This window comes from Paralichthys olivaceus, chromosome 15 (assembly GCF_024713975.1).
Source record: "Paralichthys olivaceus isolate ysfri-2021 chromosome 15, ASM2471397v2, whole genome shotgun sequence".
Classification (NCBI taxonomy): Eukaryota; Metazoa; Chordata; class Actinopteri; order Pleuronectiformes; family Paralichthyidae; genus Paralichthys; species Paralichthys olivaceus.
In genome coordinates this window covers 15394862-15414988 of record NC_091107.1, presented here as the reverse complement: position 1 = coordinate 15414988, position 20127 = coordinate 15394862, and the positions used below count along the sequence as shown (strand labels likewise).

The window sequence follows — 20127 nt, the reverse complement described above, 5'->3', positions numbered from 1 at the left end:
GTGTGGAAAAAGAGCAGCGGTACTTTCAAGGTTTGTGGTTCCTCCTTAAAGGCAGTCACCTGGCAAAGTGGGTACCAGCGCGGGGCATTTATCCACTTAAAGAGAGCCACCCCGATGATGTCAGTAACAGATGATTGCAAGACACTCCCCTCTCCATCGCCTCGCAGCCGCGCTTGGTCACCGAGGGCAGGAGGGAAAGAGGATGGGGGTAGGGGAGATAATTATCAGTATAAATGAAGCCCTGCGAACGATTCGCACTGCTGGGTCCCCTGATCTAGTCTCCAAGGCAACCTCACCACGCTCATTTGTTTTGTAGATGAGTAATTACATCCAATTAGTGCCCAGTGGAAAAAAGGAGTCCAAGAAAGGCCCATTGTTCTGGATAGATTGTGTGAATATTAATAGTGGGACGGTCTGAGGCGCACTGATATGATCGGTGATACTAATGCAGCTGTGGGCACACTCTGCCCAGTCTCATCCTGCATAACAGATCAGATAGCCACTGATGAAAATATATGGCTTTGAGAATATGCGCCTGCAGTCTGTGCATCACACTCTTGTCCAGCTGCCTCTGTCTAAACTCAGCCACTTTTCAGCCGGCCACACCTGCTGACAATGCGACAGCACGCAAATTTTATGCAAATTCTTGGTAGATCTCTTGACGTCACCTCAGAAGGACAGTTATTTTACAGTGTATGGCATCTATGGTAGAGATTTGAAGGGTAAATTAAAAAGGCTTTGTTACTAATCTTGGAATCAGGTTTCTATTACATAAGCTGTTAGAAGTTTAGCTTGACTGTCGTGCAAACAGAGACCACACAAACTGTATTGAGCTTGTTTTAATATTAATGGGGTGGTAGTTTCCATGTGAACTGAACAGCTCGTTTTCAGTGTTTTTATTGCTCTTTGTCTTCTTTCTTTCCATTCACAATAGAGTTGTCTGAGTAGTGATTGTCTTGTTTTGAAGAAACTTCATTGGTACCTTTCCCATGTTTACATTCATTGCGATCTCCATGTCGTGGGCGGTCAGTTGCATCGTAAAGTGTGAGCATAAAAGTCGTAGGTTCCGCCCGAGCAAAGAGGCCCTTTAAACATTGTAATGTGTGTTAACACAGCATCTGCTCAGCTTAATGTGGTTCACTTGTTAACAACCTTATCTCAGATGGAAATATTGTCCCTGTCCCCAATTTCAAAGCTGCACCCACTTTTGTTTTTAGCTGCTGACAGTATTCGGATTGAACACATATAATTCTCACATTTTATTTGGTGGGGTTCGTCCAGTTAATAATTATATTAAGGATAACTGTCATCAGTCTGCAGCATGCAAATCAAACACTTACTGTATGCACGTCATCAAACCCCTTTAAAACTACCCATTTATCAAGATGACAATGGTTACATTGTTTGTATGTCTCAGTTTTATATTGTATGAAAGTGAAATATGTTGAATCACTAAGATAGACAGTAACGCCTGTTCACTTTCACTTTTTACATCATTGTAAATTTGTGATATATTTAGAGTGGCTTCCTTATGAATTCCCAGTAACATGGTTTGTACTATTGTCAAATGTTTTCCCACCATTATAATTATTCCATTGATCCAGTTTTCCTCATTAGCAAGGCCAATCGATTTTCAGTGACATTTGTCTAAGTGAAGTAAATGGAATGATTGCTTCTTGAGCTTTGTTCAATGTGTCAGGCATTATGTGACGCACGTGGGAAGCCTGCCATATTTGGAGCCTATAATTTGATGAGTGGGCAGACAGCCCACAAGTGGTGAGATCAGAGTGCTAAAAAGCATTGGCGGGGAGAAACATGGCTGGTGCTTACATTCCATTTGGCAGAAGTGGACTGTCTCACTCTGAATGGGTAGAGGTGAAGTGGCTTTGAATGGCTATTCGCTCCAGGACCCAAAAAAAACACACACGCACACAAACACACAGCAGGGGAAACCCAGCGTGGAAAAGTCTGTGTCACCAATCTCAGTCCCTCCTGCGCAGATTAACGCTGTTATCAAAGAGGTGTGAGAAGGAGCCATTTCTTTTAATTGCACTCTTTATATGAGCAGCTTGTCTCAGATTAAGAGGACAAGCAGTAAATGTCAGCACAACTTATTGCCAAGTGACATTTTCTAAACTGTTGATAATCCACCATCTGTGTCAAAGAGAGAATTTCTCGAAGATGTCAGTCGGAGACGTGCTCAGATTCCAGAATGCTCGTCATCAATAAACATGAATGTGTCTGTATCTCCTTCACATATAAAAACTACAACTAATCTTTCTCTTTTAGTCCAAAAAAGGATTTGCTTTGTGTTTCTTTTTATTTAAATGACAAAAGCTTCATTTAGGTATTGTGAGTTAAAAGTTCAAAATTACAGATGTATTGACCTGTGTTTTAATGATGCTTTAGTTTTGTCTTAATGAGTTAATAAAACATGGGGGGTCAGTCATGCAGACACCAAAGTATCAAAGCTGTTGCCGCACTGTATATTTGATATTTCTGTATATTTAACTGTCTTCTTCTGAGTAGGTTTTAAATGTGGGCTTTCAGGGAGATATAATCTGTATCAATAGTTGTAGGGCTAGTGTATACCACACAGCTGAGCATTCAAACACAGACCATATGCCAGGGGGGCCTGGCCACATGGCAGGAGCTGCTGGGGAGGGAGGGCAGGAAGGGCCAATTAAAGCAGACAAAACACTAAGGATGTAACTTTGAGAACGGTGTAATGCACCACTGAGGCTGTGCTGAACAATCTGGACACTGAGTTTTGACGATGAAAAAAAGTTTGATTTCCACAATGATGGAGTACCACCCCCTCCCCCTCCCCCCTCCCCACCCTATACTGTATCTCCCAGGCCTCCCCGATTATGGGTTTTACTCTACGCCCAGTGACCAGAGGGGGGGGCCCTGCTCCTTTGCTGACTATGGCTCCCTGGGGCCCCAAGCGGCTCAGATGCTGCACAGTGAGCATGCCACCTCCGCCTGCAACTCCCCCCTCCAGCACCTACACAGCCCGGATCAGTTTAAGAACCCAGGTTTGTATATGCGCATCTATCTCATCCACGTTTTGGAGTTTTTTTCAGTTTGATTCATGACATTATTCCATACAGAATATCTTTATTTTTATTCTCTCTTGCTTTTGTTAAGGAAAACACCCCCCCTTCAAAAAAAACCCTATAAAACCGTCTTGCTGACAAAATAGAATTGCATGTTTCTCCTTCTTTGAATTTTTTTTTGAAGTAGAATTTTCTGTTTCTTTGTGAAGTTACGTTCCAGCCCCTGCTTGCACATAGGGGGCCGACACACACAGTACAGAATGTAAACCTTCATTTGCATGTGAACAATTAACTACTGATGATACTGGAGTTGACAGTGGCCTCACTGTCAGAGCTCAGGTTCATGTGGATGTTTGAGCAGTGAGTATGTGTGTGTGAAGTGAGAGCTCAAAGTATTTTAAGTGTAGAAATGATTGCAGGTGTTATTAGAGTGTGAGTAGAAATGCTGCACAATGTTGAACACCAGCCATTACATTACAACACAAGCACATTTTCATCTCCTATGCTTTTTCTGATGTCCCTTATATAATCACAGACTTCAAAGGCCAAGGGTGAGATTCCACAGACAAGGAAAATATTCTACAAGGTGGCATTTTGATAATTTAACAGTATATAGTGGATTAAAACAATTGTAAATCCATGCCATTTTACTTTGAGAGCAGGAAGTACTCCTATTTTTTAACATACTACAGTGTTAGCATGTATTTTTAATTTGTTTTTATCCTTATATGATCACATTACTGACATGGCGTACCACGAGGTCTTTTTAAGATGAGAGCAGGTTATTTTTATGAGACTCGTTTGGACCTGTGGGCATGAATCCTACCAGAGCCTCCATCTATACTTCACAATGATAGCACATTATAAAACAAAATTTGGACAAATAATAAGAGGGTAAGTGTGGGGCCAATTCTCCCTCGGTTAAAGTGTTTTGCCAGCGGCACCAGGGAAATGTTGGAATTGCCCCCAGACTCTCTTAAGCGCAGCAAACAGCAGAAGAACACAAAGGCAGACTATATAAATACAACTACAACGCTACACACACACACACACACACACACACACAGCTGATCTGTTGCAGGTCTGGAGCAGGCCCGCTGCTTTATTATCTTTGCTGTAACGGTCTTGTAAGTGTGGTAGCACGACAAACATAAAGCACTTCATGATGTTCTTTGCTTCCTGTAGATCTGTTAAGTGGAGTGTGAAGGTTTTTATTTCATACACAGCTGCATGGCAGGGGGGGAGGAATCACAAATGACATCACAGTAAATACACACACACACACACACAAAACGCCATTGTCTCTGTTGATTTTGAGACGTGGTGTGTAGCGTGGTGATTTATAACGCATTATAGCTGACATTAGAGTCGAAATGATTCTGTGACACGAGTCAGATCAGCCCTGTATCTTTTTATCAGCAGCACACTGCCTGGGATTGCTCCGTAATTTTTTTTATGATAAAGAGTAAGTCGCTCAGGTGACGCATGGCTGCTTTTTTGTTTTGAGTTGTGTTTGGTTGGTAGAGTTTGTCTCGCCTGAGAGGACTCGTTCAAATCCTGAGTGAGTCAACACAGTCTGATTTCGTTCTTGTTGTTTGTGGAATACACTTTAAATTTGAAGCCAGACTTAACCGTAATGATGCAGTTGGGGATCTAGGATTTTCTAAATCAGGGGCCATAAAGCAGGGGACCACTTTTTACACAGGGGGGCAATCATATGTCCAACATCCATTCACAATTACTGATTGTGTAAAGTGCACATTTAAGTCATCCCTTGTTTACTGTCAGTTCTATAGCTTTCAGCAAAGCCACACATCATTGAATATATTTTAAAAAAAGTTATATTGTGTTCATCAAAAAAGCTTTGCCTATTTATTGTTTGTTTTGTAAGTAAGTGACTAGTTTGAGAGGAAGCATAGATTAGTGTCCATGTGCAGTTGTATCGCAAATCTTATTGACAGATGCATTGTGCACAGTGGATCTGTACTTCAGACTAGAGAACAGGGAGGCAATGTAGCGCACAATGTTTTTGTATCAATATGTTGATACACACATGGATGGATGGATAGATAGATAGGTAGGTATAAAGGTAGATGGGTGGATTGGTAGGTAGGAGGATAGATGGGTGAATAGATGGATGGGTAAGTAGAGAGATAGATGATAGGTAGATGGATAGGTAGGTAGAAAGATGGATGGGTGGATAGGTAGATGGATAGGTAGGTAAATGGATAGGTAGGTAGAAAGATGGATGGGTGGATAGGTAGATGGATAGGTAGGTAGATGGATAGGTAGGTAGATAGATGGATGGGTGGATAGGTAGATGGATAGGTAGGTAGAAGAACAGACGGGTGGATGGATGGATAAGTAGGCAGAAAGATGGGTGGGTGTATAGGTAGGTAGGTAATAAAAGATCAAATGCTGGATAGATGGATGTATATGTAGAAAGGTGGATAGGTAGGTAGAAAGATAGATAGATAGATTGGTGGACCCTACTCTGAACTGAACAACAGTCTAACCCACGTTGCAGCCTGGATTGCTTTGCTTCTGCTCAATGCAGAACCAGTACAGCCCCAAAACCCAAATGTAAAAAAGTAGTTTCACAGTTTAGCCACTTGTTAATAAAAACCACCAGTCGTAGGATGCAAGGATTCCCCTTTCAACTACAAAGATCCTTAATTATGTAATATTCCAGCCCACTGGGGTCTGTGCAGGAGAGATAAGAGAAGAAGCTGCTCACTGTTTAAAGTCCTTACAGTTGAACAGCAGTGTCACCTCCTCCAGATGTGTGTTTAGTGAGATGACTTCTGTTTACTCAAGTGCTACACATGGATATCTACAGTATGTTTTTCAGGAGCCTCTACTAGACTCACCCCCTGTGTAATACTGCCTTGATAAACTGAGCAGTCACATGTTAAACATGTTAACGGAGATACTTTTTGTTTACTGCCTGTGCATCTGCTTCAACACTGTGGATGTGGGAGCGGATCTGTGTTTCTGTTTCTCGTCCTGCACAGTCTTCCTCTCAGGCATCACAGGGTTCATGAGCTCATACACACACAAGATCGAGCATTTTCTTTGGTTGCAACATTTTTCTTTTTAATGCAGCTGTACAGTTTTTTTCCTCAGTCCGTCTGTGAATAAGGGTGAAATGGAGGGTTATGCGATGCTGACAGCGGAGGAGATTGCTGTTAAGAGATCATTGCATTTTTCTTTCTCCCCGACAGTTTTTTTTTCCTGTATTGCCGGCGTTATTGGCCTTTAGTAGGCATCTGGATTTTCAAAAGGCATTTTATTAGTCAGAGTTTCTCTTACTAACAGGGCGTAGGTGGTAAGTCATGTACAGTATTTCTTTTTTATCCCCCCCTGAGTTTGGGTCTGCGGATGAACTCGGGTCAGGCTTTTATATCTCCCCCTTATACCTCCTCCTCTCGTCTCAGTCACCTCTTTTGCTTTATGTCAACGTTACTTCAGCAGACTGAACGAGCTAAAACGCACGACTGGAAGTCTCGGGAATATTTAAAAAGATCCTGACTGGTGTCTCTGAATCAGGTCGTACAGGGAAGCAGAAAGTAGCGTCACAATGTGATTTAGATGTCTGGGTTCAAAATGTTTCGGAATCGAAACTCAGTAATAAGATTGCTAAGACTCTTCTTATTAAGAAGACAGTGTTGTTTCACAAGTACTCCTTCACATGCATGGCAACATTTACGCTGCAACCTTTCTAGATTCTTAGCATGGTGAGAGTATTTCTAGCAATGTGCTTGTTTTGTGTTGTGCATGATTATACAAAGTGAATGTTACTCCTGTGCATAAAACACACAGCATGTAGAGTATATGCAGAATATCATACTGGATTCACCCTCAGCTCTGTTTGTTCAAAGTTAAACCTCCACCATGGAAATTGAATTTGTAATTTTAACTTGAAATTCAAACTTTAAGTCCTTAGAGACAAAATATGAATCCAGTCATGTGTTCTTTTGATTTAAAAACATGTCAATTTGAGACATAAGAACTGTGCTGATCATTGTGGTGTGTTTCTGAGCTGCTCTGCTCCCTGCTGTGTTTGTGTGCAGGCGCCAACCCGTCAAGGCCCGGAGGTTTTCCTGGTGCTAACAGCCCAGGGCCTGTGGCCGACCTGTACGGACCTAGCAGCCAGGACTCCGCTGTGGGCAACTACATCAGTGCTGCTAGCCCTCAGCCTGGCTCTGGGTTTGGCCCCAGCATCACAGTGAGTACTCTGACGTTCAACTGACTGCAACTTTGAGCTCAGTTGCCGCCTCTGTGTCAGAATACCAGCACTAAAATTAGACACTAAGCCAATGCACACTGCCTGTGATTCTGTAAACTATGTATCATAAAGAGAAGAGTTAACAAATTCTTCTGTCGCTGAATTTATTAAAATAACCACCAGCTGCTCCTTAGCAAATATCCTAAATCCAAAGCAACCATTTATTAAAGTCTCAGTGTGGTTCATTTTTTCTGACTGTCAGTGGAGGTCCTGAAAGCATTTTGTACACCAGGGTAAACCCAGGCCTGGCTCTCAAAGTTATCTGTGTCAAATGCAAATCTTTATTCCCCTCAGCAGTTGCACATATGACCTCACTTCAGACCCTGTGTCACCTTCCCAGAACAAATTTCCGTTATTTTTAGAAACCCCAGCTGTCCCAGGGTTTGAGTTTGATCTGTCACCAGGACAAAGCTTAGAAGCAGGTTTCGTCTCTCCCACTGTCCTTGTCCAGGTTTAGTCGCTCAGCAGGGCGCTGCTGCACTTTTCCTCCTGCTGATCAGTTAGCTGCCGGTTGCCATGTCAACTCATGTGCAAGACTAGCTGGGCTGGTAGAGGAGACGGTAGGAAAGAGGTGTTCTCTGTCTGCAGATGTGTGGCTTCTGTTGCACTGTTTCATTTTAAAGTCTCCTTTAGATGCTAATGTGTCCTTCCATCCCTGAGAAACGAGGCCCAAACTATCCCAGGATTCATTGCGCTTCGGTGACAAACGTTTTTAAGAGTTAATGCTGCTGACAAGCGACGATGCTCAAGTAACCTGCTTCAGCTCAACGGAACTGCAAATGTTAGCATGCGCACATGTTGGCTGCCCCCTATTCCTTTCCCAGAATGCATTTCCCAACATTGGATTAGATAAAGAAGTCAGGAGGCCCCTTCTCCATCTCATCTCAATGACACTATTGTTCTCCAGAGTTGATACAGTGTACTTATCCATTTAAAATGTTTCTAATCCATATCAGATCTGCATCGTGATCTATTCTATCTATCTTATATCTATCGGAAATCTTAAGTATTGCTGAGTGAGGTGTCGAAGAACTGACTTCATACAGTCAGATAAATAAGCCTGGCCAGTGATCCAGACATTCAAACATGTTTAGAACCTTGTATTATTAATGAAGGGACGGACGAGGCTCACAATCCCCAAAGTAAGACTTAATCAAACCATTTTTCTTAGTTAGCTCGTGCTGGATAATTCATTTATAGTTGTCCACCTAAATTTCATGGCTCGTAGAAAGCTGCAGCAGGGCCAAGCTCTCTGATTCACTGTGAGGTTCCTCGAGGCATGTTAGGAAGGAACTCAGCGCTGAGGGAACACAGTCTTAACAGTTCACATCTCTAACCTGAATTAGAATTACAAATGAGTTACATGTTGAATTCTTTAAGTTTAATTCATGTTTATCACGTTGAATGGCCACAGAGTTCGTTTGATGTTTGTAAACTTGCATCTGTCATCGTAGCTGTGCCACAAAAGTTTGTGCGTCTTTTTTAAGAGAAATACAAGATGTTTTCACAGTACATTGATTCATTGAGAGAAATCGTAAGAGTTTAGCGAGGATGAAGTGAATGTGTGATAATGCAAAAAAAAGAAAAAGCGCATGAGAAGGCGACATGGTTCACCTTAATTCTAGTAAGTATGTGTAATTGATTTATGATATACAACAAACCAGCAGCTTAACAGAAAAAATACATTTTGTTGTTTTTTTGCTTCCCAAGCAAAGCCTCCCTTATTAATTGTTTTAGGTCCACTGGCTATCTGCCATAATCTGCTAGTCTCAGAGTAGGAAGCAAAATATTTGTTATGATAGAGCAGCCGGTCTCATTTTCAAAGCAGATTTAGCAACAGATAGTTCACAGATGGAAATGAGGCGATTTGTTTCCATTATTTTCCATTTGTTGCAACAGTTTCTAACCTCGGTTTAATGCTGAGTTGGACAATGTAGGAACAAGTCTTTTAATCCAACACGTTTCATGAAGGCCATTTTACCTTAAACTAATTAATGAAACAGAGGAATAATATGTATTTAACCCTCATTCTTAAGGACAGCTTTTGAGATTCCCTCGCAGAATTTAAAATGTGCCTGCGCCACTTCAGAGTGCAGCAAAGCAGAGAGGTGACGCGGCGAGTCCTCTGACCTCCTGGCCCTTGGCGAGATGATTTCTCGGTTCAGAACATTAAAACCGAAAATTATTCAGAGCTAAAATGCGCCTTCTGATTCATTTCTTCAGCGAGGATGCTGCTGAGGTGAAAACACGTTAACAACCTCACGGGCGACTTCAGATTCACTGATGTGATCTGTCCCTCGACCTCACGCTCCCGTTAATCCCTGTAGGCAACATCTGATGAACCTTTTATACGAGGCAGTTGTAGAGCAGTTGTTTGAGTGAGGTGATGGAGGCAGATAATGGCTGTTGAAAGTCTCTTTTTACTGATGTGTGTGAATTTAAGAGTTTCTGCAGACCCATCAGTGTTAGAGGTGTTTATGATCCTGCACGCTTCAGTCACATCCAGTTAGGTGTGCATCTTAGCATGAATGGGCATTGCGTGTATTGTTATCACCTCCTTTCAAATATGTTTCTTTAAACTATTTTCCCACTGAGGATTTTGTAACCTGAGAACTACATTGTCAACAGAAATAGAAGTGTGTGTATCGCTGCAGGCGCTGTTTCCCCCGAACCTGTGTAATAATACATATATATATATATGAAAACTGCTCTCCTGCTGTGTTGCTCAACATGATCCAGCTGAATCTATAGGTTGCTAGCTGTAAAAATAAATTCAAAGTTGATGTGATACTCACTTTTCTCTCCTTGAAATGCATACTGACAAAAGCACTAACTGTACACTTTTAGGGCCCGTTGATTGCAACAGCTTTTACAAATGGATACCATTGAACAGGTGGCCGGTTGCCATCTCATCAGAGGTATTGCATTTTATTTACTGTGCATTTCTCTCCTCTTTCCCTCTCTAATGTATGTTCATCACATTATTCATTGTTTACTCGCCTCCCTCAGAATGACAGAGCTGGTGGTAAAGTGTGTGACTGAAGGTTGATCTCTTCACAAATCAAGAGGCCTGTGATCTGTTTGATCCCTCGACACAGGAGGAAATGAAAAGAAAGTAGAAATAATCATTAATTGCAATAGTTTAAATCTTGGTCAGTTTGTTTACGAGACTCTTTGTTGAAGTTTAGACTTTGTCACACACACATACGACCAGCTCTGCAGTATTTAATTCTTGTTTCTTGTTAACATTCGGAAATGTTTACATCGCAAACACTGTAGACTGTAAAGATGGACGAGGCGTCTCCACTCTCAAGCCAAAATATCCTGGATATGAACGCCACCATCTTGCGTACTTGGAGAAAGAGTCTGCACATTAGCAACTGGGTAGCAAAGTTCCGCAGATATATTTGCTTGTCCAATCACGAGCCAGTCTTAGCTCTCAATCACGAAATTTGAATTTACATGATTTTTATAGCAGCAAAAAACAAACTGACGTAGTGGAAACTTAAACAAACATCAGGAACTACATTCAATTATAGAAACATTTATTTGACCTTTAAATTTTATACTTTTTAATGAACTTCCACTTCCAGGTGGCAATCGAGTCATTTTGGCTTCTGTTTTGGGAAGCGCTCATGTCGTCTATCTTTTAATATATATATATATATATATATATATAACCATACGTTATGTTACATACCCGTTTTTACAGTTTTTGGCGTCAGCTCTTTTTGTTCCATAGACAGTTATGGATCACCTGTAGAATAAAAAAAAGACTTGTTACTGATATGCCAGGACGTTAAAACAGCAAATGCCCCTGAGGAAATGAATATTTCACTCGATTAGGGTTTATTTTGTCATTGCTTTACATCCTCACTCCTAACATTGTCCCTCATGAATAACAGAACCATCATCATCTATAAAAACCCAGTTCAGGTGGTCTCCAGCTTTTTTTCTGCTTCTAGCTATTTAGTAAACTCTATGTTATATGTGTTGAATTCATTTGTGCACATGTGTGATTATTGTATTATTTCCAGCTAAGCACCACAGCTATTGTAAGACTCCACAGTAGCAGAACATGCATGAACACGATCGCTATTGTAACAAGCAGCAACTAAAGAAGTGTAGATTTTTTGAAATGTGAACGCGCTGTATATGGTGCCTGAAGCCACAGTGAGTTTTCACCTGCTGCCATTTATGAAAACGTCTTTGTGTCATTCACAAGTCATTTTAATGTCCACAGATTTTTTTTTCGTTTAATGTCTGAAGCGAATCCTACAGAGTTTTGTTTGTTAAGAATTAAACCAGTTCTAACGAGCTGTTTCTAATTCTGCTGCTGTTCCTGTTTTTTCTCTGTTGTCCAGCAGAGTATATCTGGTGGCCCAGGAAAGACAGGACGAAGTTTCTAATTGGCTTTGTGTGCAGGTGACGCTAATCCAACTTCAAGCACTACGCTGTCACCCAGGAAAGAAAGTGGGAAACCATACGAAGAAGAAAAGAAAAACGTTAGTCATCTCAGAAAAATAACAACTGCTGTACTATAATCCAAACCTCCTATAACTTTACAACCTGGTTTGGTGTGATGTTTCACGTCAATCTCATTCACCTGTTTCCTTCCTCTGTTCTAGCTTTTTGTTTTTTGATTAGTTTTTAGAGAGTCATTTTAGTTCGACCTTGATTTGTGTCATTTTATTTGATCTCCTGGTATATTTGTGTAAATGGATTTTGTTTGAAGTGCGGGCGGTGGGTGGGCGGGGGGGTCATAGCCAAGAATATCTGCAAGTCATGTCTTCATCTTTGTATGGGTCAGTGTAAAAGGAAAAACGATGGGATGTTCCTTTCAGTCTTCCCGCAAAAAAAGAAGCTTGGGGAAAGACGTGGAGAAAAAAAAATTTACATTTTAAGGAAACTTTAAAGAAGGTATCTAAGTAATAAATCTTAGTAGCTGTTTTATTTCTTGTGATGTCTCATTGTTAACCATAATTACCTATTTTTGGGCAATACAAAGAGGACTCCAATATTTTTATGGTCCTTTTTTATAAGTGTTGTTTTTGTTGTTTAGAAATATATATATATGCTATAACAAATTTCATATAACTACATTGTGAATTCAAACTTGAGAAAAAGAAATGTAGCTGTACATATTATTCCAGTCACTGCATATAACCAACTCAGTGAGAGAATAGCATATTTTTGTGATGGTGTGTCAAAAAGAACATGTTATAGCGTGTGAATAGAAGACAAAGCTGTAAACAGTTACATTATACGTTTTGTTTTGTTTTGTTCCTGCTGGAAAGACGGCGGCGTCACGACCCCACGAGACAAACAGACACACACCTGCTCTGTAAATACTGAAGCTGAATAATTTTACAAAGTGTCATACCAGCAAATTTACACACAGCGAGTTGAGAGTTAACACGGTTTTAAGAAATAAATAAGAAAAAAAAAAGACAAGAGCCTGATCTTTTTGTCAAACTGTTAGGATATCAGTATCATTTCAAAGAGAGAGAGAGAAGAAGAAGAAGAAAAAGACAATTAAATCCAAAGCACACTGTACTTAGATGTGATGATTAGAACTTGAACCAAGCATTTTCCAGTGCTCTGTGCATCCCGACACTTTTATACTCTTGAGAGGAACTTGTTAGTCGTTCGTTACTGTTTGTTTCATCCTGCTCGTTCCTGATTCACACGTTTTATTTAATTTTTTGGAACACAATAACTCGGGCTCTGTGCGAGAGCCCCGATGTGATTGCTGAATCGGTTCCTTTTTTTTGAAAGATTTAGGAAAGTAAACATTTTGATACCATACCTCAGCCTTCGTGAGTTCGATCGTGGAATCATTGGCAGGTTTAATTTATTCTGTATATGTGGCGAGACAGATGAAAACACTGAACGGTAATAAAGTGAGTAATCATTGCACTGTGAGTAGTGAAGTACAGGCCATTTTCCTATTTGCACATGTATATGTTGGCTTTCTAAACGAAAAAACGGCCCTGTGCTTTGGGATAGTATGAAGGATTTTTGGGTTAACGTATTCTCGACTCGACAAACGCTTCAAGTTAAGTTTTGAGGTGAGTTAACAGCTTGGGAAATAGTAACTGATATGTTGCAGTGTACATTTCTTTCTTCATATATTAGACCCATGCATCATCTAAAGATATTTATACAGGGTCGATAGATGACACTGAATTATTCGCTCTCTGCCGCTGCACCAGCTTTTACACAGAACGCGTGGCTAATAATTTCTGCTGATTTTGTAGTAGTAAGCTCCGGTCCGGTTTTTAGCGTCATTGAACGGGACGAATGGTGTGTACTCTGAAAAAATAACTTTACCTGCTGCAGATGTGTTTGTTGTTTTCATTTCTACCCACTTGTCTCATTTCTTTTTGATTTTAAAACAACCAGGTAAAGAAATATGCTGGATACTTACTAAAGTTAAAAAAAAAAAAAGATATGGAGGTGTGATCAAGTAATAATAATATAAAGAGTAAAGATTAAAAAAAAAACTTGTAATGTTCAAATGTAAAAGAAAATAAGAAATACAAAACTATAAAAAAAAGAAAGATGCTTCTTTGCTGATTTCAAGTTTAATCAGAGTTTTATTGATACTTTGTGGTTTATATATGAATAATTGTAATATACTATTAAAATGTACTGTGCATCCATTGCTTTCTCTCTTTCCATTCACCATCCTCAGAGATCCTGCTCTCTTTTGTTGATCATCCATGTATTTCATTAGTGTGTAAAGAGCTCACAGTTAACTTGTAAACAGAGTGCTGTCTTTGATACCAGTGTAGTGCTCTTTGTTGTTCTCCCTTTGCTCTACCTCTCCTTTCTCTCACATTTACCCCTCTCTCCCTCTCGCGCTCTTTTTCTATCTCCTGTAATTACAAACGTAGATGTTATATAGGACTCATTAATATAATACTTGTAGTGATTAGTGGATTTAGGACCAGTCAAGATAGACCTTTCTCTAAATGATCATGTTATTCTGAGATTTGCAGACATTTATTTTGATAGAGGTACATTGTAATTTATTCCCTGTATGTTTTTTTTCTTTTGTTTTGGTTATTTGCCACGCTCACATGGTTTCAGCTAACCAAAGCTCTCATGGATGGACAAATAGAGAAACCGTTGCTGTAAGATGGAATTGTACACAAGGCATTATTTGGATCCCCACCCTTGAATGTTTTAAAAGGGGGTGTGCCATACTACCTTAAATGCCAACGCTAGATATGCAAAACTTTTATTTTTGATTCTTTTGTTAAGATGGACACAAGCTGTAATCATGGGGAAAGATTTTATGTAAAAACAAATCTTATTTCATATATTTTTTAAGAAACGCGCCAAAAGTCATGATATCAGCCTCAGTGCTGTTTCACTGACCTGTTATACAGTATCTTTTGAATTTTACTACATTACGGAAATTACCCAGATGCCCCGGGCATGGTTATTTTGTAGATAATACCAGTTTTTATCTCATTTCTCTCAAAACTTCTATTATTTTAATAATTTGAATCTCTGGGAGCTAGTTTCTGTCGTTCACACATATTGACTTTAGTCGAGGCATTAGTGTAAAAATAAGAAATGACTCCATTAAACAGAAACCCTCTAAAGGAGCAGGTGCTAAAGGACGAGTGTGTATCAGGGCTGATTAATTGCTGGTTAAATTCCCGTCCCGACTCTGGACCAGCGCCCTGAAGCTGTGACTCACTGCCAAGCCAAATTGGAGCAGAAAAGAAAATATTAAAACTCACATTTAAATGCTTGACATTTCCTCAGAAACACCGTGTCAGAGGATGTCCATATTTCAGACCTGTTAGATTTACACCAGCGTCTGTGTTTCAGGCATAAACAAACCAATTATAAAGCCAATTCGCTCCCAGAGCTCAAGCTGTGTGCACACTCCAGTCGAGTACAATTTCAATTAAACATAATTTAGCTTTTATATCAGTTATTTTATTCACCTCATGCGGTTTTAAATTGAATGCTACACACATTACATTAATAAATAAGATTAATGTCTGTTCATTGTCCTCGTCTAATATTGACTGTCAGGTTAAATACAGTATGTACAGTAATCGATGACATTAATAGACAAATTGCTCCACTGAAAAAAAGCGAGTATATGTGACGCTGCGTTATTGATTTCACAAATTCAAATAATATCAACTTTATTGTAAAATTATAAAAGTAAAGAAAATACAGCGTTGCCCAAAAACTACAAAAAACAAAGGAAACTGATTAAATGAAAAAGATGTTCCAAGTATTAATGTTATTATCATCTCTGTAATTACACATGATGGTATAAAATATATTAATAGCGATCCATAATTTTTGTTTCACATGAGAACTGGTAAAGGTTTCTCCTGACAGTATAATAGTGGTAACAGTGTTCCTCCATTGTTTTTTTAAATTTTAAATTCAAACCAGTGCAATAAGTTCATTAGGAGCCGTTTCATCTGAAAACCAAAAACCGGAGCAAAAGTAAAAGCCATGTTTCTCTGAGTGTTTTCTCTGTAGCAGCACACAGTGGCTGTAATTGGACTGGAATCTTTGACTGGAAAAGAAAAGAACACTTGAATTGGCAGATTTTTTTTTCCCCTCTTGTGTTGTTTTGTGATCCTGTAGCTTGGACTTTAAGGTAGCATGGCTCTCTTGCTGTAATTTTCCTTTTAATCTCAAACTGACAGCAGTTTACAGCTGATGAATGTTACACATCTTAGTAGACTAGCGTATCCATTTGGGGAGAGGGGAGGGTCGTGGTTTAAGAAAAAAAAGAAAATAATAATCAAAAAAGAAAAAGAGTCAACCTGGAAGGTGTTGACATTTGTAGTGTACTACCGTATCCATTTAAACTTGAATCTCGAGGCAAGTGCTAGGCAATGGCCAAACAATTTATCCCATCATCCTTTGTGTGTGTGTGGAAGGGGGGGGAATCCCACCCTGAAACCACACACACAAACACACACACACACACTTCTGACATTTCTGTCATCTTGGACTCACATCTGTCTTTCATTATGAATATGAACAACTGTCTCCCTAAACGCTGGGACGTCAGATGAGGACTGTTAGAGACTCGACTCCGTCTCTAATGAATCAGACTTTGACGGCCCATTGAATGTTACTGAGTATTTATACCCGAGGGGGAAAAAGAGGCTCTTTCATAGTGGTGCTAATGGTTTTCAAACCAATGTGCCCTTATCTCTGAGAGATACTGGATACTGTCAGGGTGACCACAAAGTTAGTGTCCCCGTCCGCAAAGTGACTCTCGACCAACAACACCATGTATAGTGTGGGCTCTGATAGAACAGAGGAGTGTTCATGTTCACACTGAACCCTTCAAGGTGACAGAAATAACACAAGTTCAACTGTGTCGTCGTGTTTTAGGGTGAATTTCTTCTCTCAGTCCAAATCATTGCCATCTCACTCATGCCCATCACTGATTACAGTCTACACATACACTTGCAATATATATATATGTGTATAGATGAATATATATTTGCAATTTCTGCGCTCATTTGATCAGAATTAGACTGGAGACCTCAGCTGTATACCCTCACACTGCAGATACACCCAGGCTCATAATCGCCCAATCATCATTATATTAGCTCGCTCCACAACACGAGAGTCCACCCCTGGCGTGACATGGAGTTTGGCGCAGACTGCGCGGCCTAGAGGGAGCCTGGACGCTCGTCAGACTGCATGGACGGCAGTGTGAGGCTCTGCTGTGCTTCCATGTTTCTGCAGGCTGAGCACAGAGCTCTCTTCACTGCTGTCTGCCCATTCCTAACACTTGCCCCTGTTTTTTTATGTTCACCGACTTTTTATGGCGAGAGACAGACAGACTTGACTGACATCTGAAAGCATCTTTCAGGTTATCATAATGGCTTGCTTAAGCCCTGTTGTAAAGTATACTAAAAAAAAAAATGATGATAATAATAACAATAATAATAATGGATGGGGGTCTCTCACATATCAAATGTGGAAAGTCTAATTTTATATTTGTATTTTCAAATAATAATATTGACAAAAAAATGTCTGTGAAAGGTTTCCATCCTCTACTGTGGTCCAGAAATTGATGTGTCTGTCTGGAAAAATAAATAAAATAAACTGAATTGTTATATTACTTGTTTTCAGTGTTTTGCTGTATTTTTATTTCCTTATAATATTATTTCATTTGTCTCAACTTGGCAGCATCACATTAACTTTCTCTACTCTTATCCCATAACAGGACAGGTCTGCTGTGAGTATTTTGTTAGTTTGGTTTAAACAGAGTTTTTCATTCCACATTTTTACTCAACCACACACACACTCTCTCTCTCACGCACGCACGCATGGACACACACACACACACACACACACACACACACACTCACTCAGCATCTCTCGAGGTCCCTCATAAGACAGCAGGATTAATAGAGTCTGAGCACTAAGATACATTTAGGGGAAACAAACAAGAAGCGCTGGCGTGTAATTCTGCTGCCCCTCAGTGGTCTCTCCCAGCGCCTGAGCAGATGCAACTAAAACAAAAAAACACAGAGAAGCGTTTCTCATCAGCAGTTTCACATGGAGAGCATCAATATTAGCTGAGGCTCAGTGTGTAAACTGCTGGGGATGTGATGAGTAGATGAGCAAACAGGCGTTTCAGAGGCTCACAATGGTCGAGAGACACAATCAGAAAATACCTGCGATGAGTTTGTCACACTGTGATTAGTTCTGCTTTTATACCTGAGACAGAGAATTTCATTTCACATGCCAGAAACAAAAATCTGATCCTGAGTCATTCTGAGGTGAACCAGGAGAATGAATCAGTGGAAATGTAAAAATCGCTTTTTTCTTTTCATAGAGATTATATTATGTCAGTTCATCCCATTCCTCACTGAAGGGACTCTATAGGTTTCTAACTTTTACTGTCAGACATAATTAATATAATAACAATAATTGCATGATGGTCATTCTCCAGTGAAATACCTTTTTCCTGCATGTTTACTGTGACGGACAGCGATTCTTAAACATAATGTTACTGCTCCATTGAAATTCAGGGATCAGGGTTTTTAATGCGGCTGCTTGTCAGGAGAGACGAACAGTGCAACAGCTTCATCACTCATTCAGACACGGTGATCTATAATTCTGACTGAGATCAATACTGTTCCCGGCTCTGTTTTTCACAGCCCAGGCGCCAGAAGTTTAGATCACATCACACTCTCTTTTTTTTCTTTTTCTTTGTAATTTGTGTCATGAGTACAAAGATAAACCAATGCGACAGTTTGGACCATTTTTCCACTTTTATATGAGCTTCTTCTGAATTTATTTCATTATTTCTTGATCTCATTTTATTTGGCTTGGAGTCCTGTCATAAGGAATGTGTTGACATTCACACACCAACCATGGATTTATTTTATGTCAAATATTTCTTTATTACTTTATAGAACAGTACATTGTACAACAAAGAACAACAAAAGAACAGTACACAGTGTTTTCATAGTATTGTTTCAGCCTCTGTGATGTGAAGGATCCAGCAGGAGTAAATGTGGTGTTTGGCCAGATCCTGTAATCAGAAGACAAATTCATCAAACAGCTGATCCTCGGTGCCGTCTGTGTTTTCAGACTTACAGGCCTAACTGGCTGACCTCTCCAGTCCACCTACCTTTAATTAAGTGCTAATTAAAAGTGCCATTATGATCAGAGCGCTCGCCACTCGCCGGCCCTCAAACACGAGGAGTCAGGTCTTTGGTGGAGCACCACGAGACAATCAGCAGTCATTACGGGAGCTAAATGTCAGAACGCAGCCGAGAAAGGAAGCTGTTATTAATCTGTGGAACCAGAGTTTGTTTTAAGTGTTTAAATAATCCTGCAGCAGGACGTACGTCAGGAAATCTTTCATTGTATATATGGTTATTCACAGATGGAGGAGACATATCCCAAATATCTGCTAAGGTCACAAATGTTTATTAGTTTACATCTTCCTGTCTATAGATCACTTAACTTCACATGGATGATATTTGTTTAATTCGAGGCCCAGTCAACATTAGCACAGGCCGCACAAGCAGTGACACACGTGCACATAAACTTTAGCAGATATGTGTATGTGGCATAGAGAGGCCTGTCAGCGGCTCATCTGACGGCTTCACCTCATACCAGTGGCTCTGTGAATTCCCCATGGACCACTGCTAACAGCCTGAATGTGACAGCTCCTGGCAAACACAAACAAGTCACAGTGCGCACAAATGCCACTGCAAGGGTGCCGCATGGCAACAGGCCACGATGGAGAGGCGTAATGAAGAAGTGGTCGTTCAAGAGGCGGTCTGCTGCCACCTCCGTGTGCGTCAGCCCCGACAAGTGTGAGGAGGGAGCGAGAGCTGCAGAATACCTGGCTGCATATTCATGCTGTAATGTGGTGCTGCAGGAGATGCGCATCCACCATCATCAGCCTGTGAGGGCACCTCAGGGCCCCTCAGCATTTATTAACGGTGATTAAGAGCTAGTCTGAGATGCTGGCATGTTTAATTGCCAATTACAGGTAGGTTAGCTATAGATGAAAATGACAGCTATTTATAAAGTACATGAGCATAAATAATAAAGCTGTGTTTATGCCTTTAAAATGAGAATGGAATGAAACGGCTGGGAAGCGTCCAGGATTCTCACACAAGCCTGGCATTGTAGAAATTCAAGAGCAATAATGAGCAATGTTCAGTGGATATGCACTTAATTTTATGTGCATCACTAAATTATCTTCCCGCGCAGCCATGTAATGGATGCCCTTCTTTTGAAGCG

At 40.3% G+C, this 20127-nt stretch overlaps 1 protein-coding gene across 10 annotated transcripts in view; it reads left to right on the top strand.

The window, feature by feature from the left end:
- The window catches only part of LOC109628819 (RNA-binding protein Musashi homolog 2), a 245577-nt gene extending 228098 nt beyond the window's left edge, over positions 1-17479 (top strand). For 4 of the 10 annotated variants that reach the window (XM_069539930.1, XM_020086224.2, XM_020086223.2 and 1 more), the window contains 4 exons: positions 2859-3038; positions 7133-7287; positions 10195-10265; positions 11715-17479. In XM_069539930.1, the coding sequence (XP_069396031.1) occupies positions 2859-3038; positions 7133-7287; positions 10195-10236 (377 nt within the window). In that variant the 3' untranslated portion in view covers positions 10237-10265; positions 11715-17479. Of the gene's footprint in view, positions 1-2858; positions 3039-7132; positions 7288-10194; positions 10266-11711 lie in introns of all 10 variants that reach the window. The other 6 variants (XM_020086228.2, XM_020086226.2, XM_020086225.2 and 3 more) reach the window with 4 other exon arrangements.
- The last annotated feature ends 2648 nt before the right edge of the window (positions 17480-20127 follow it).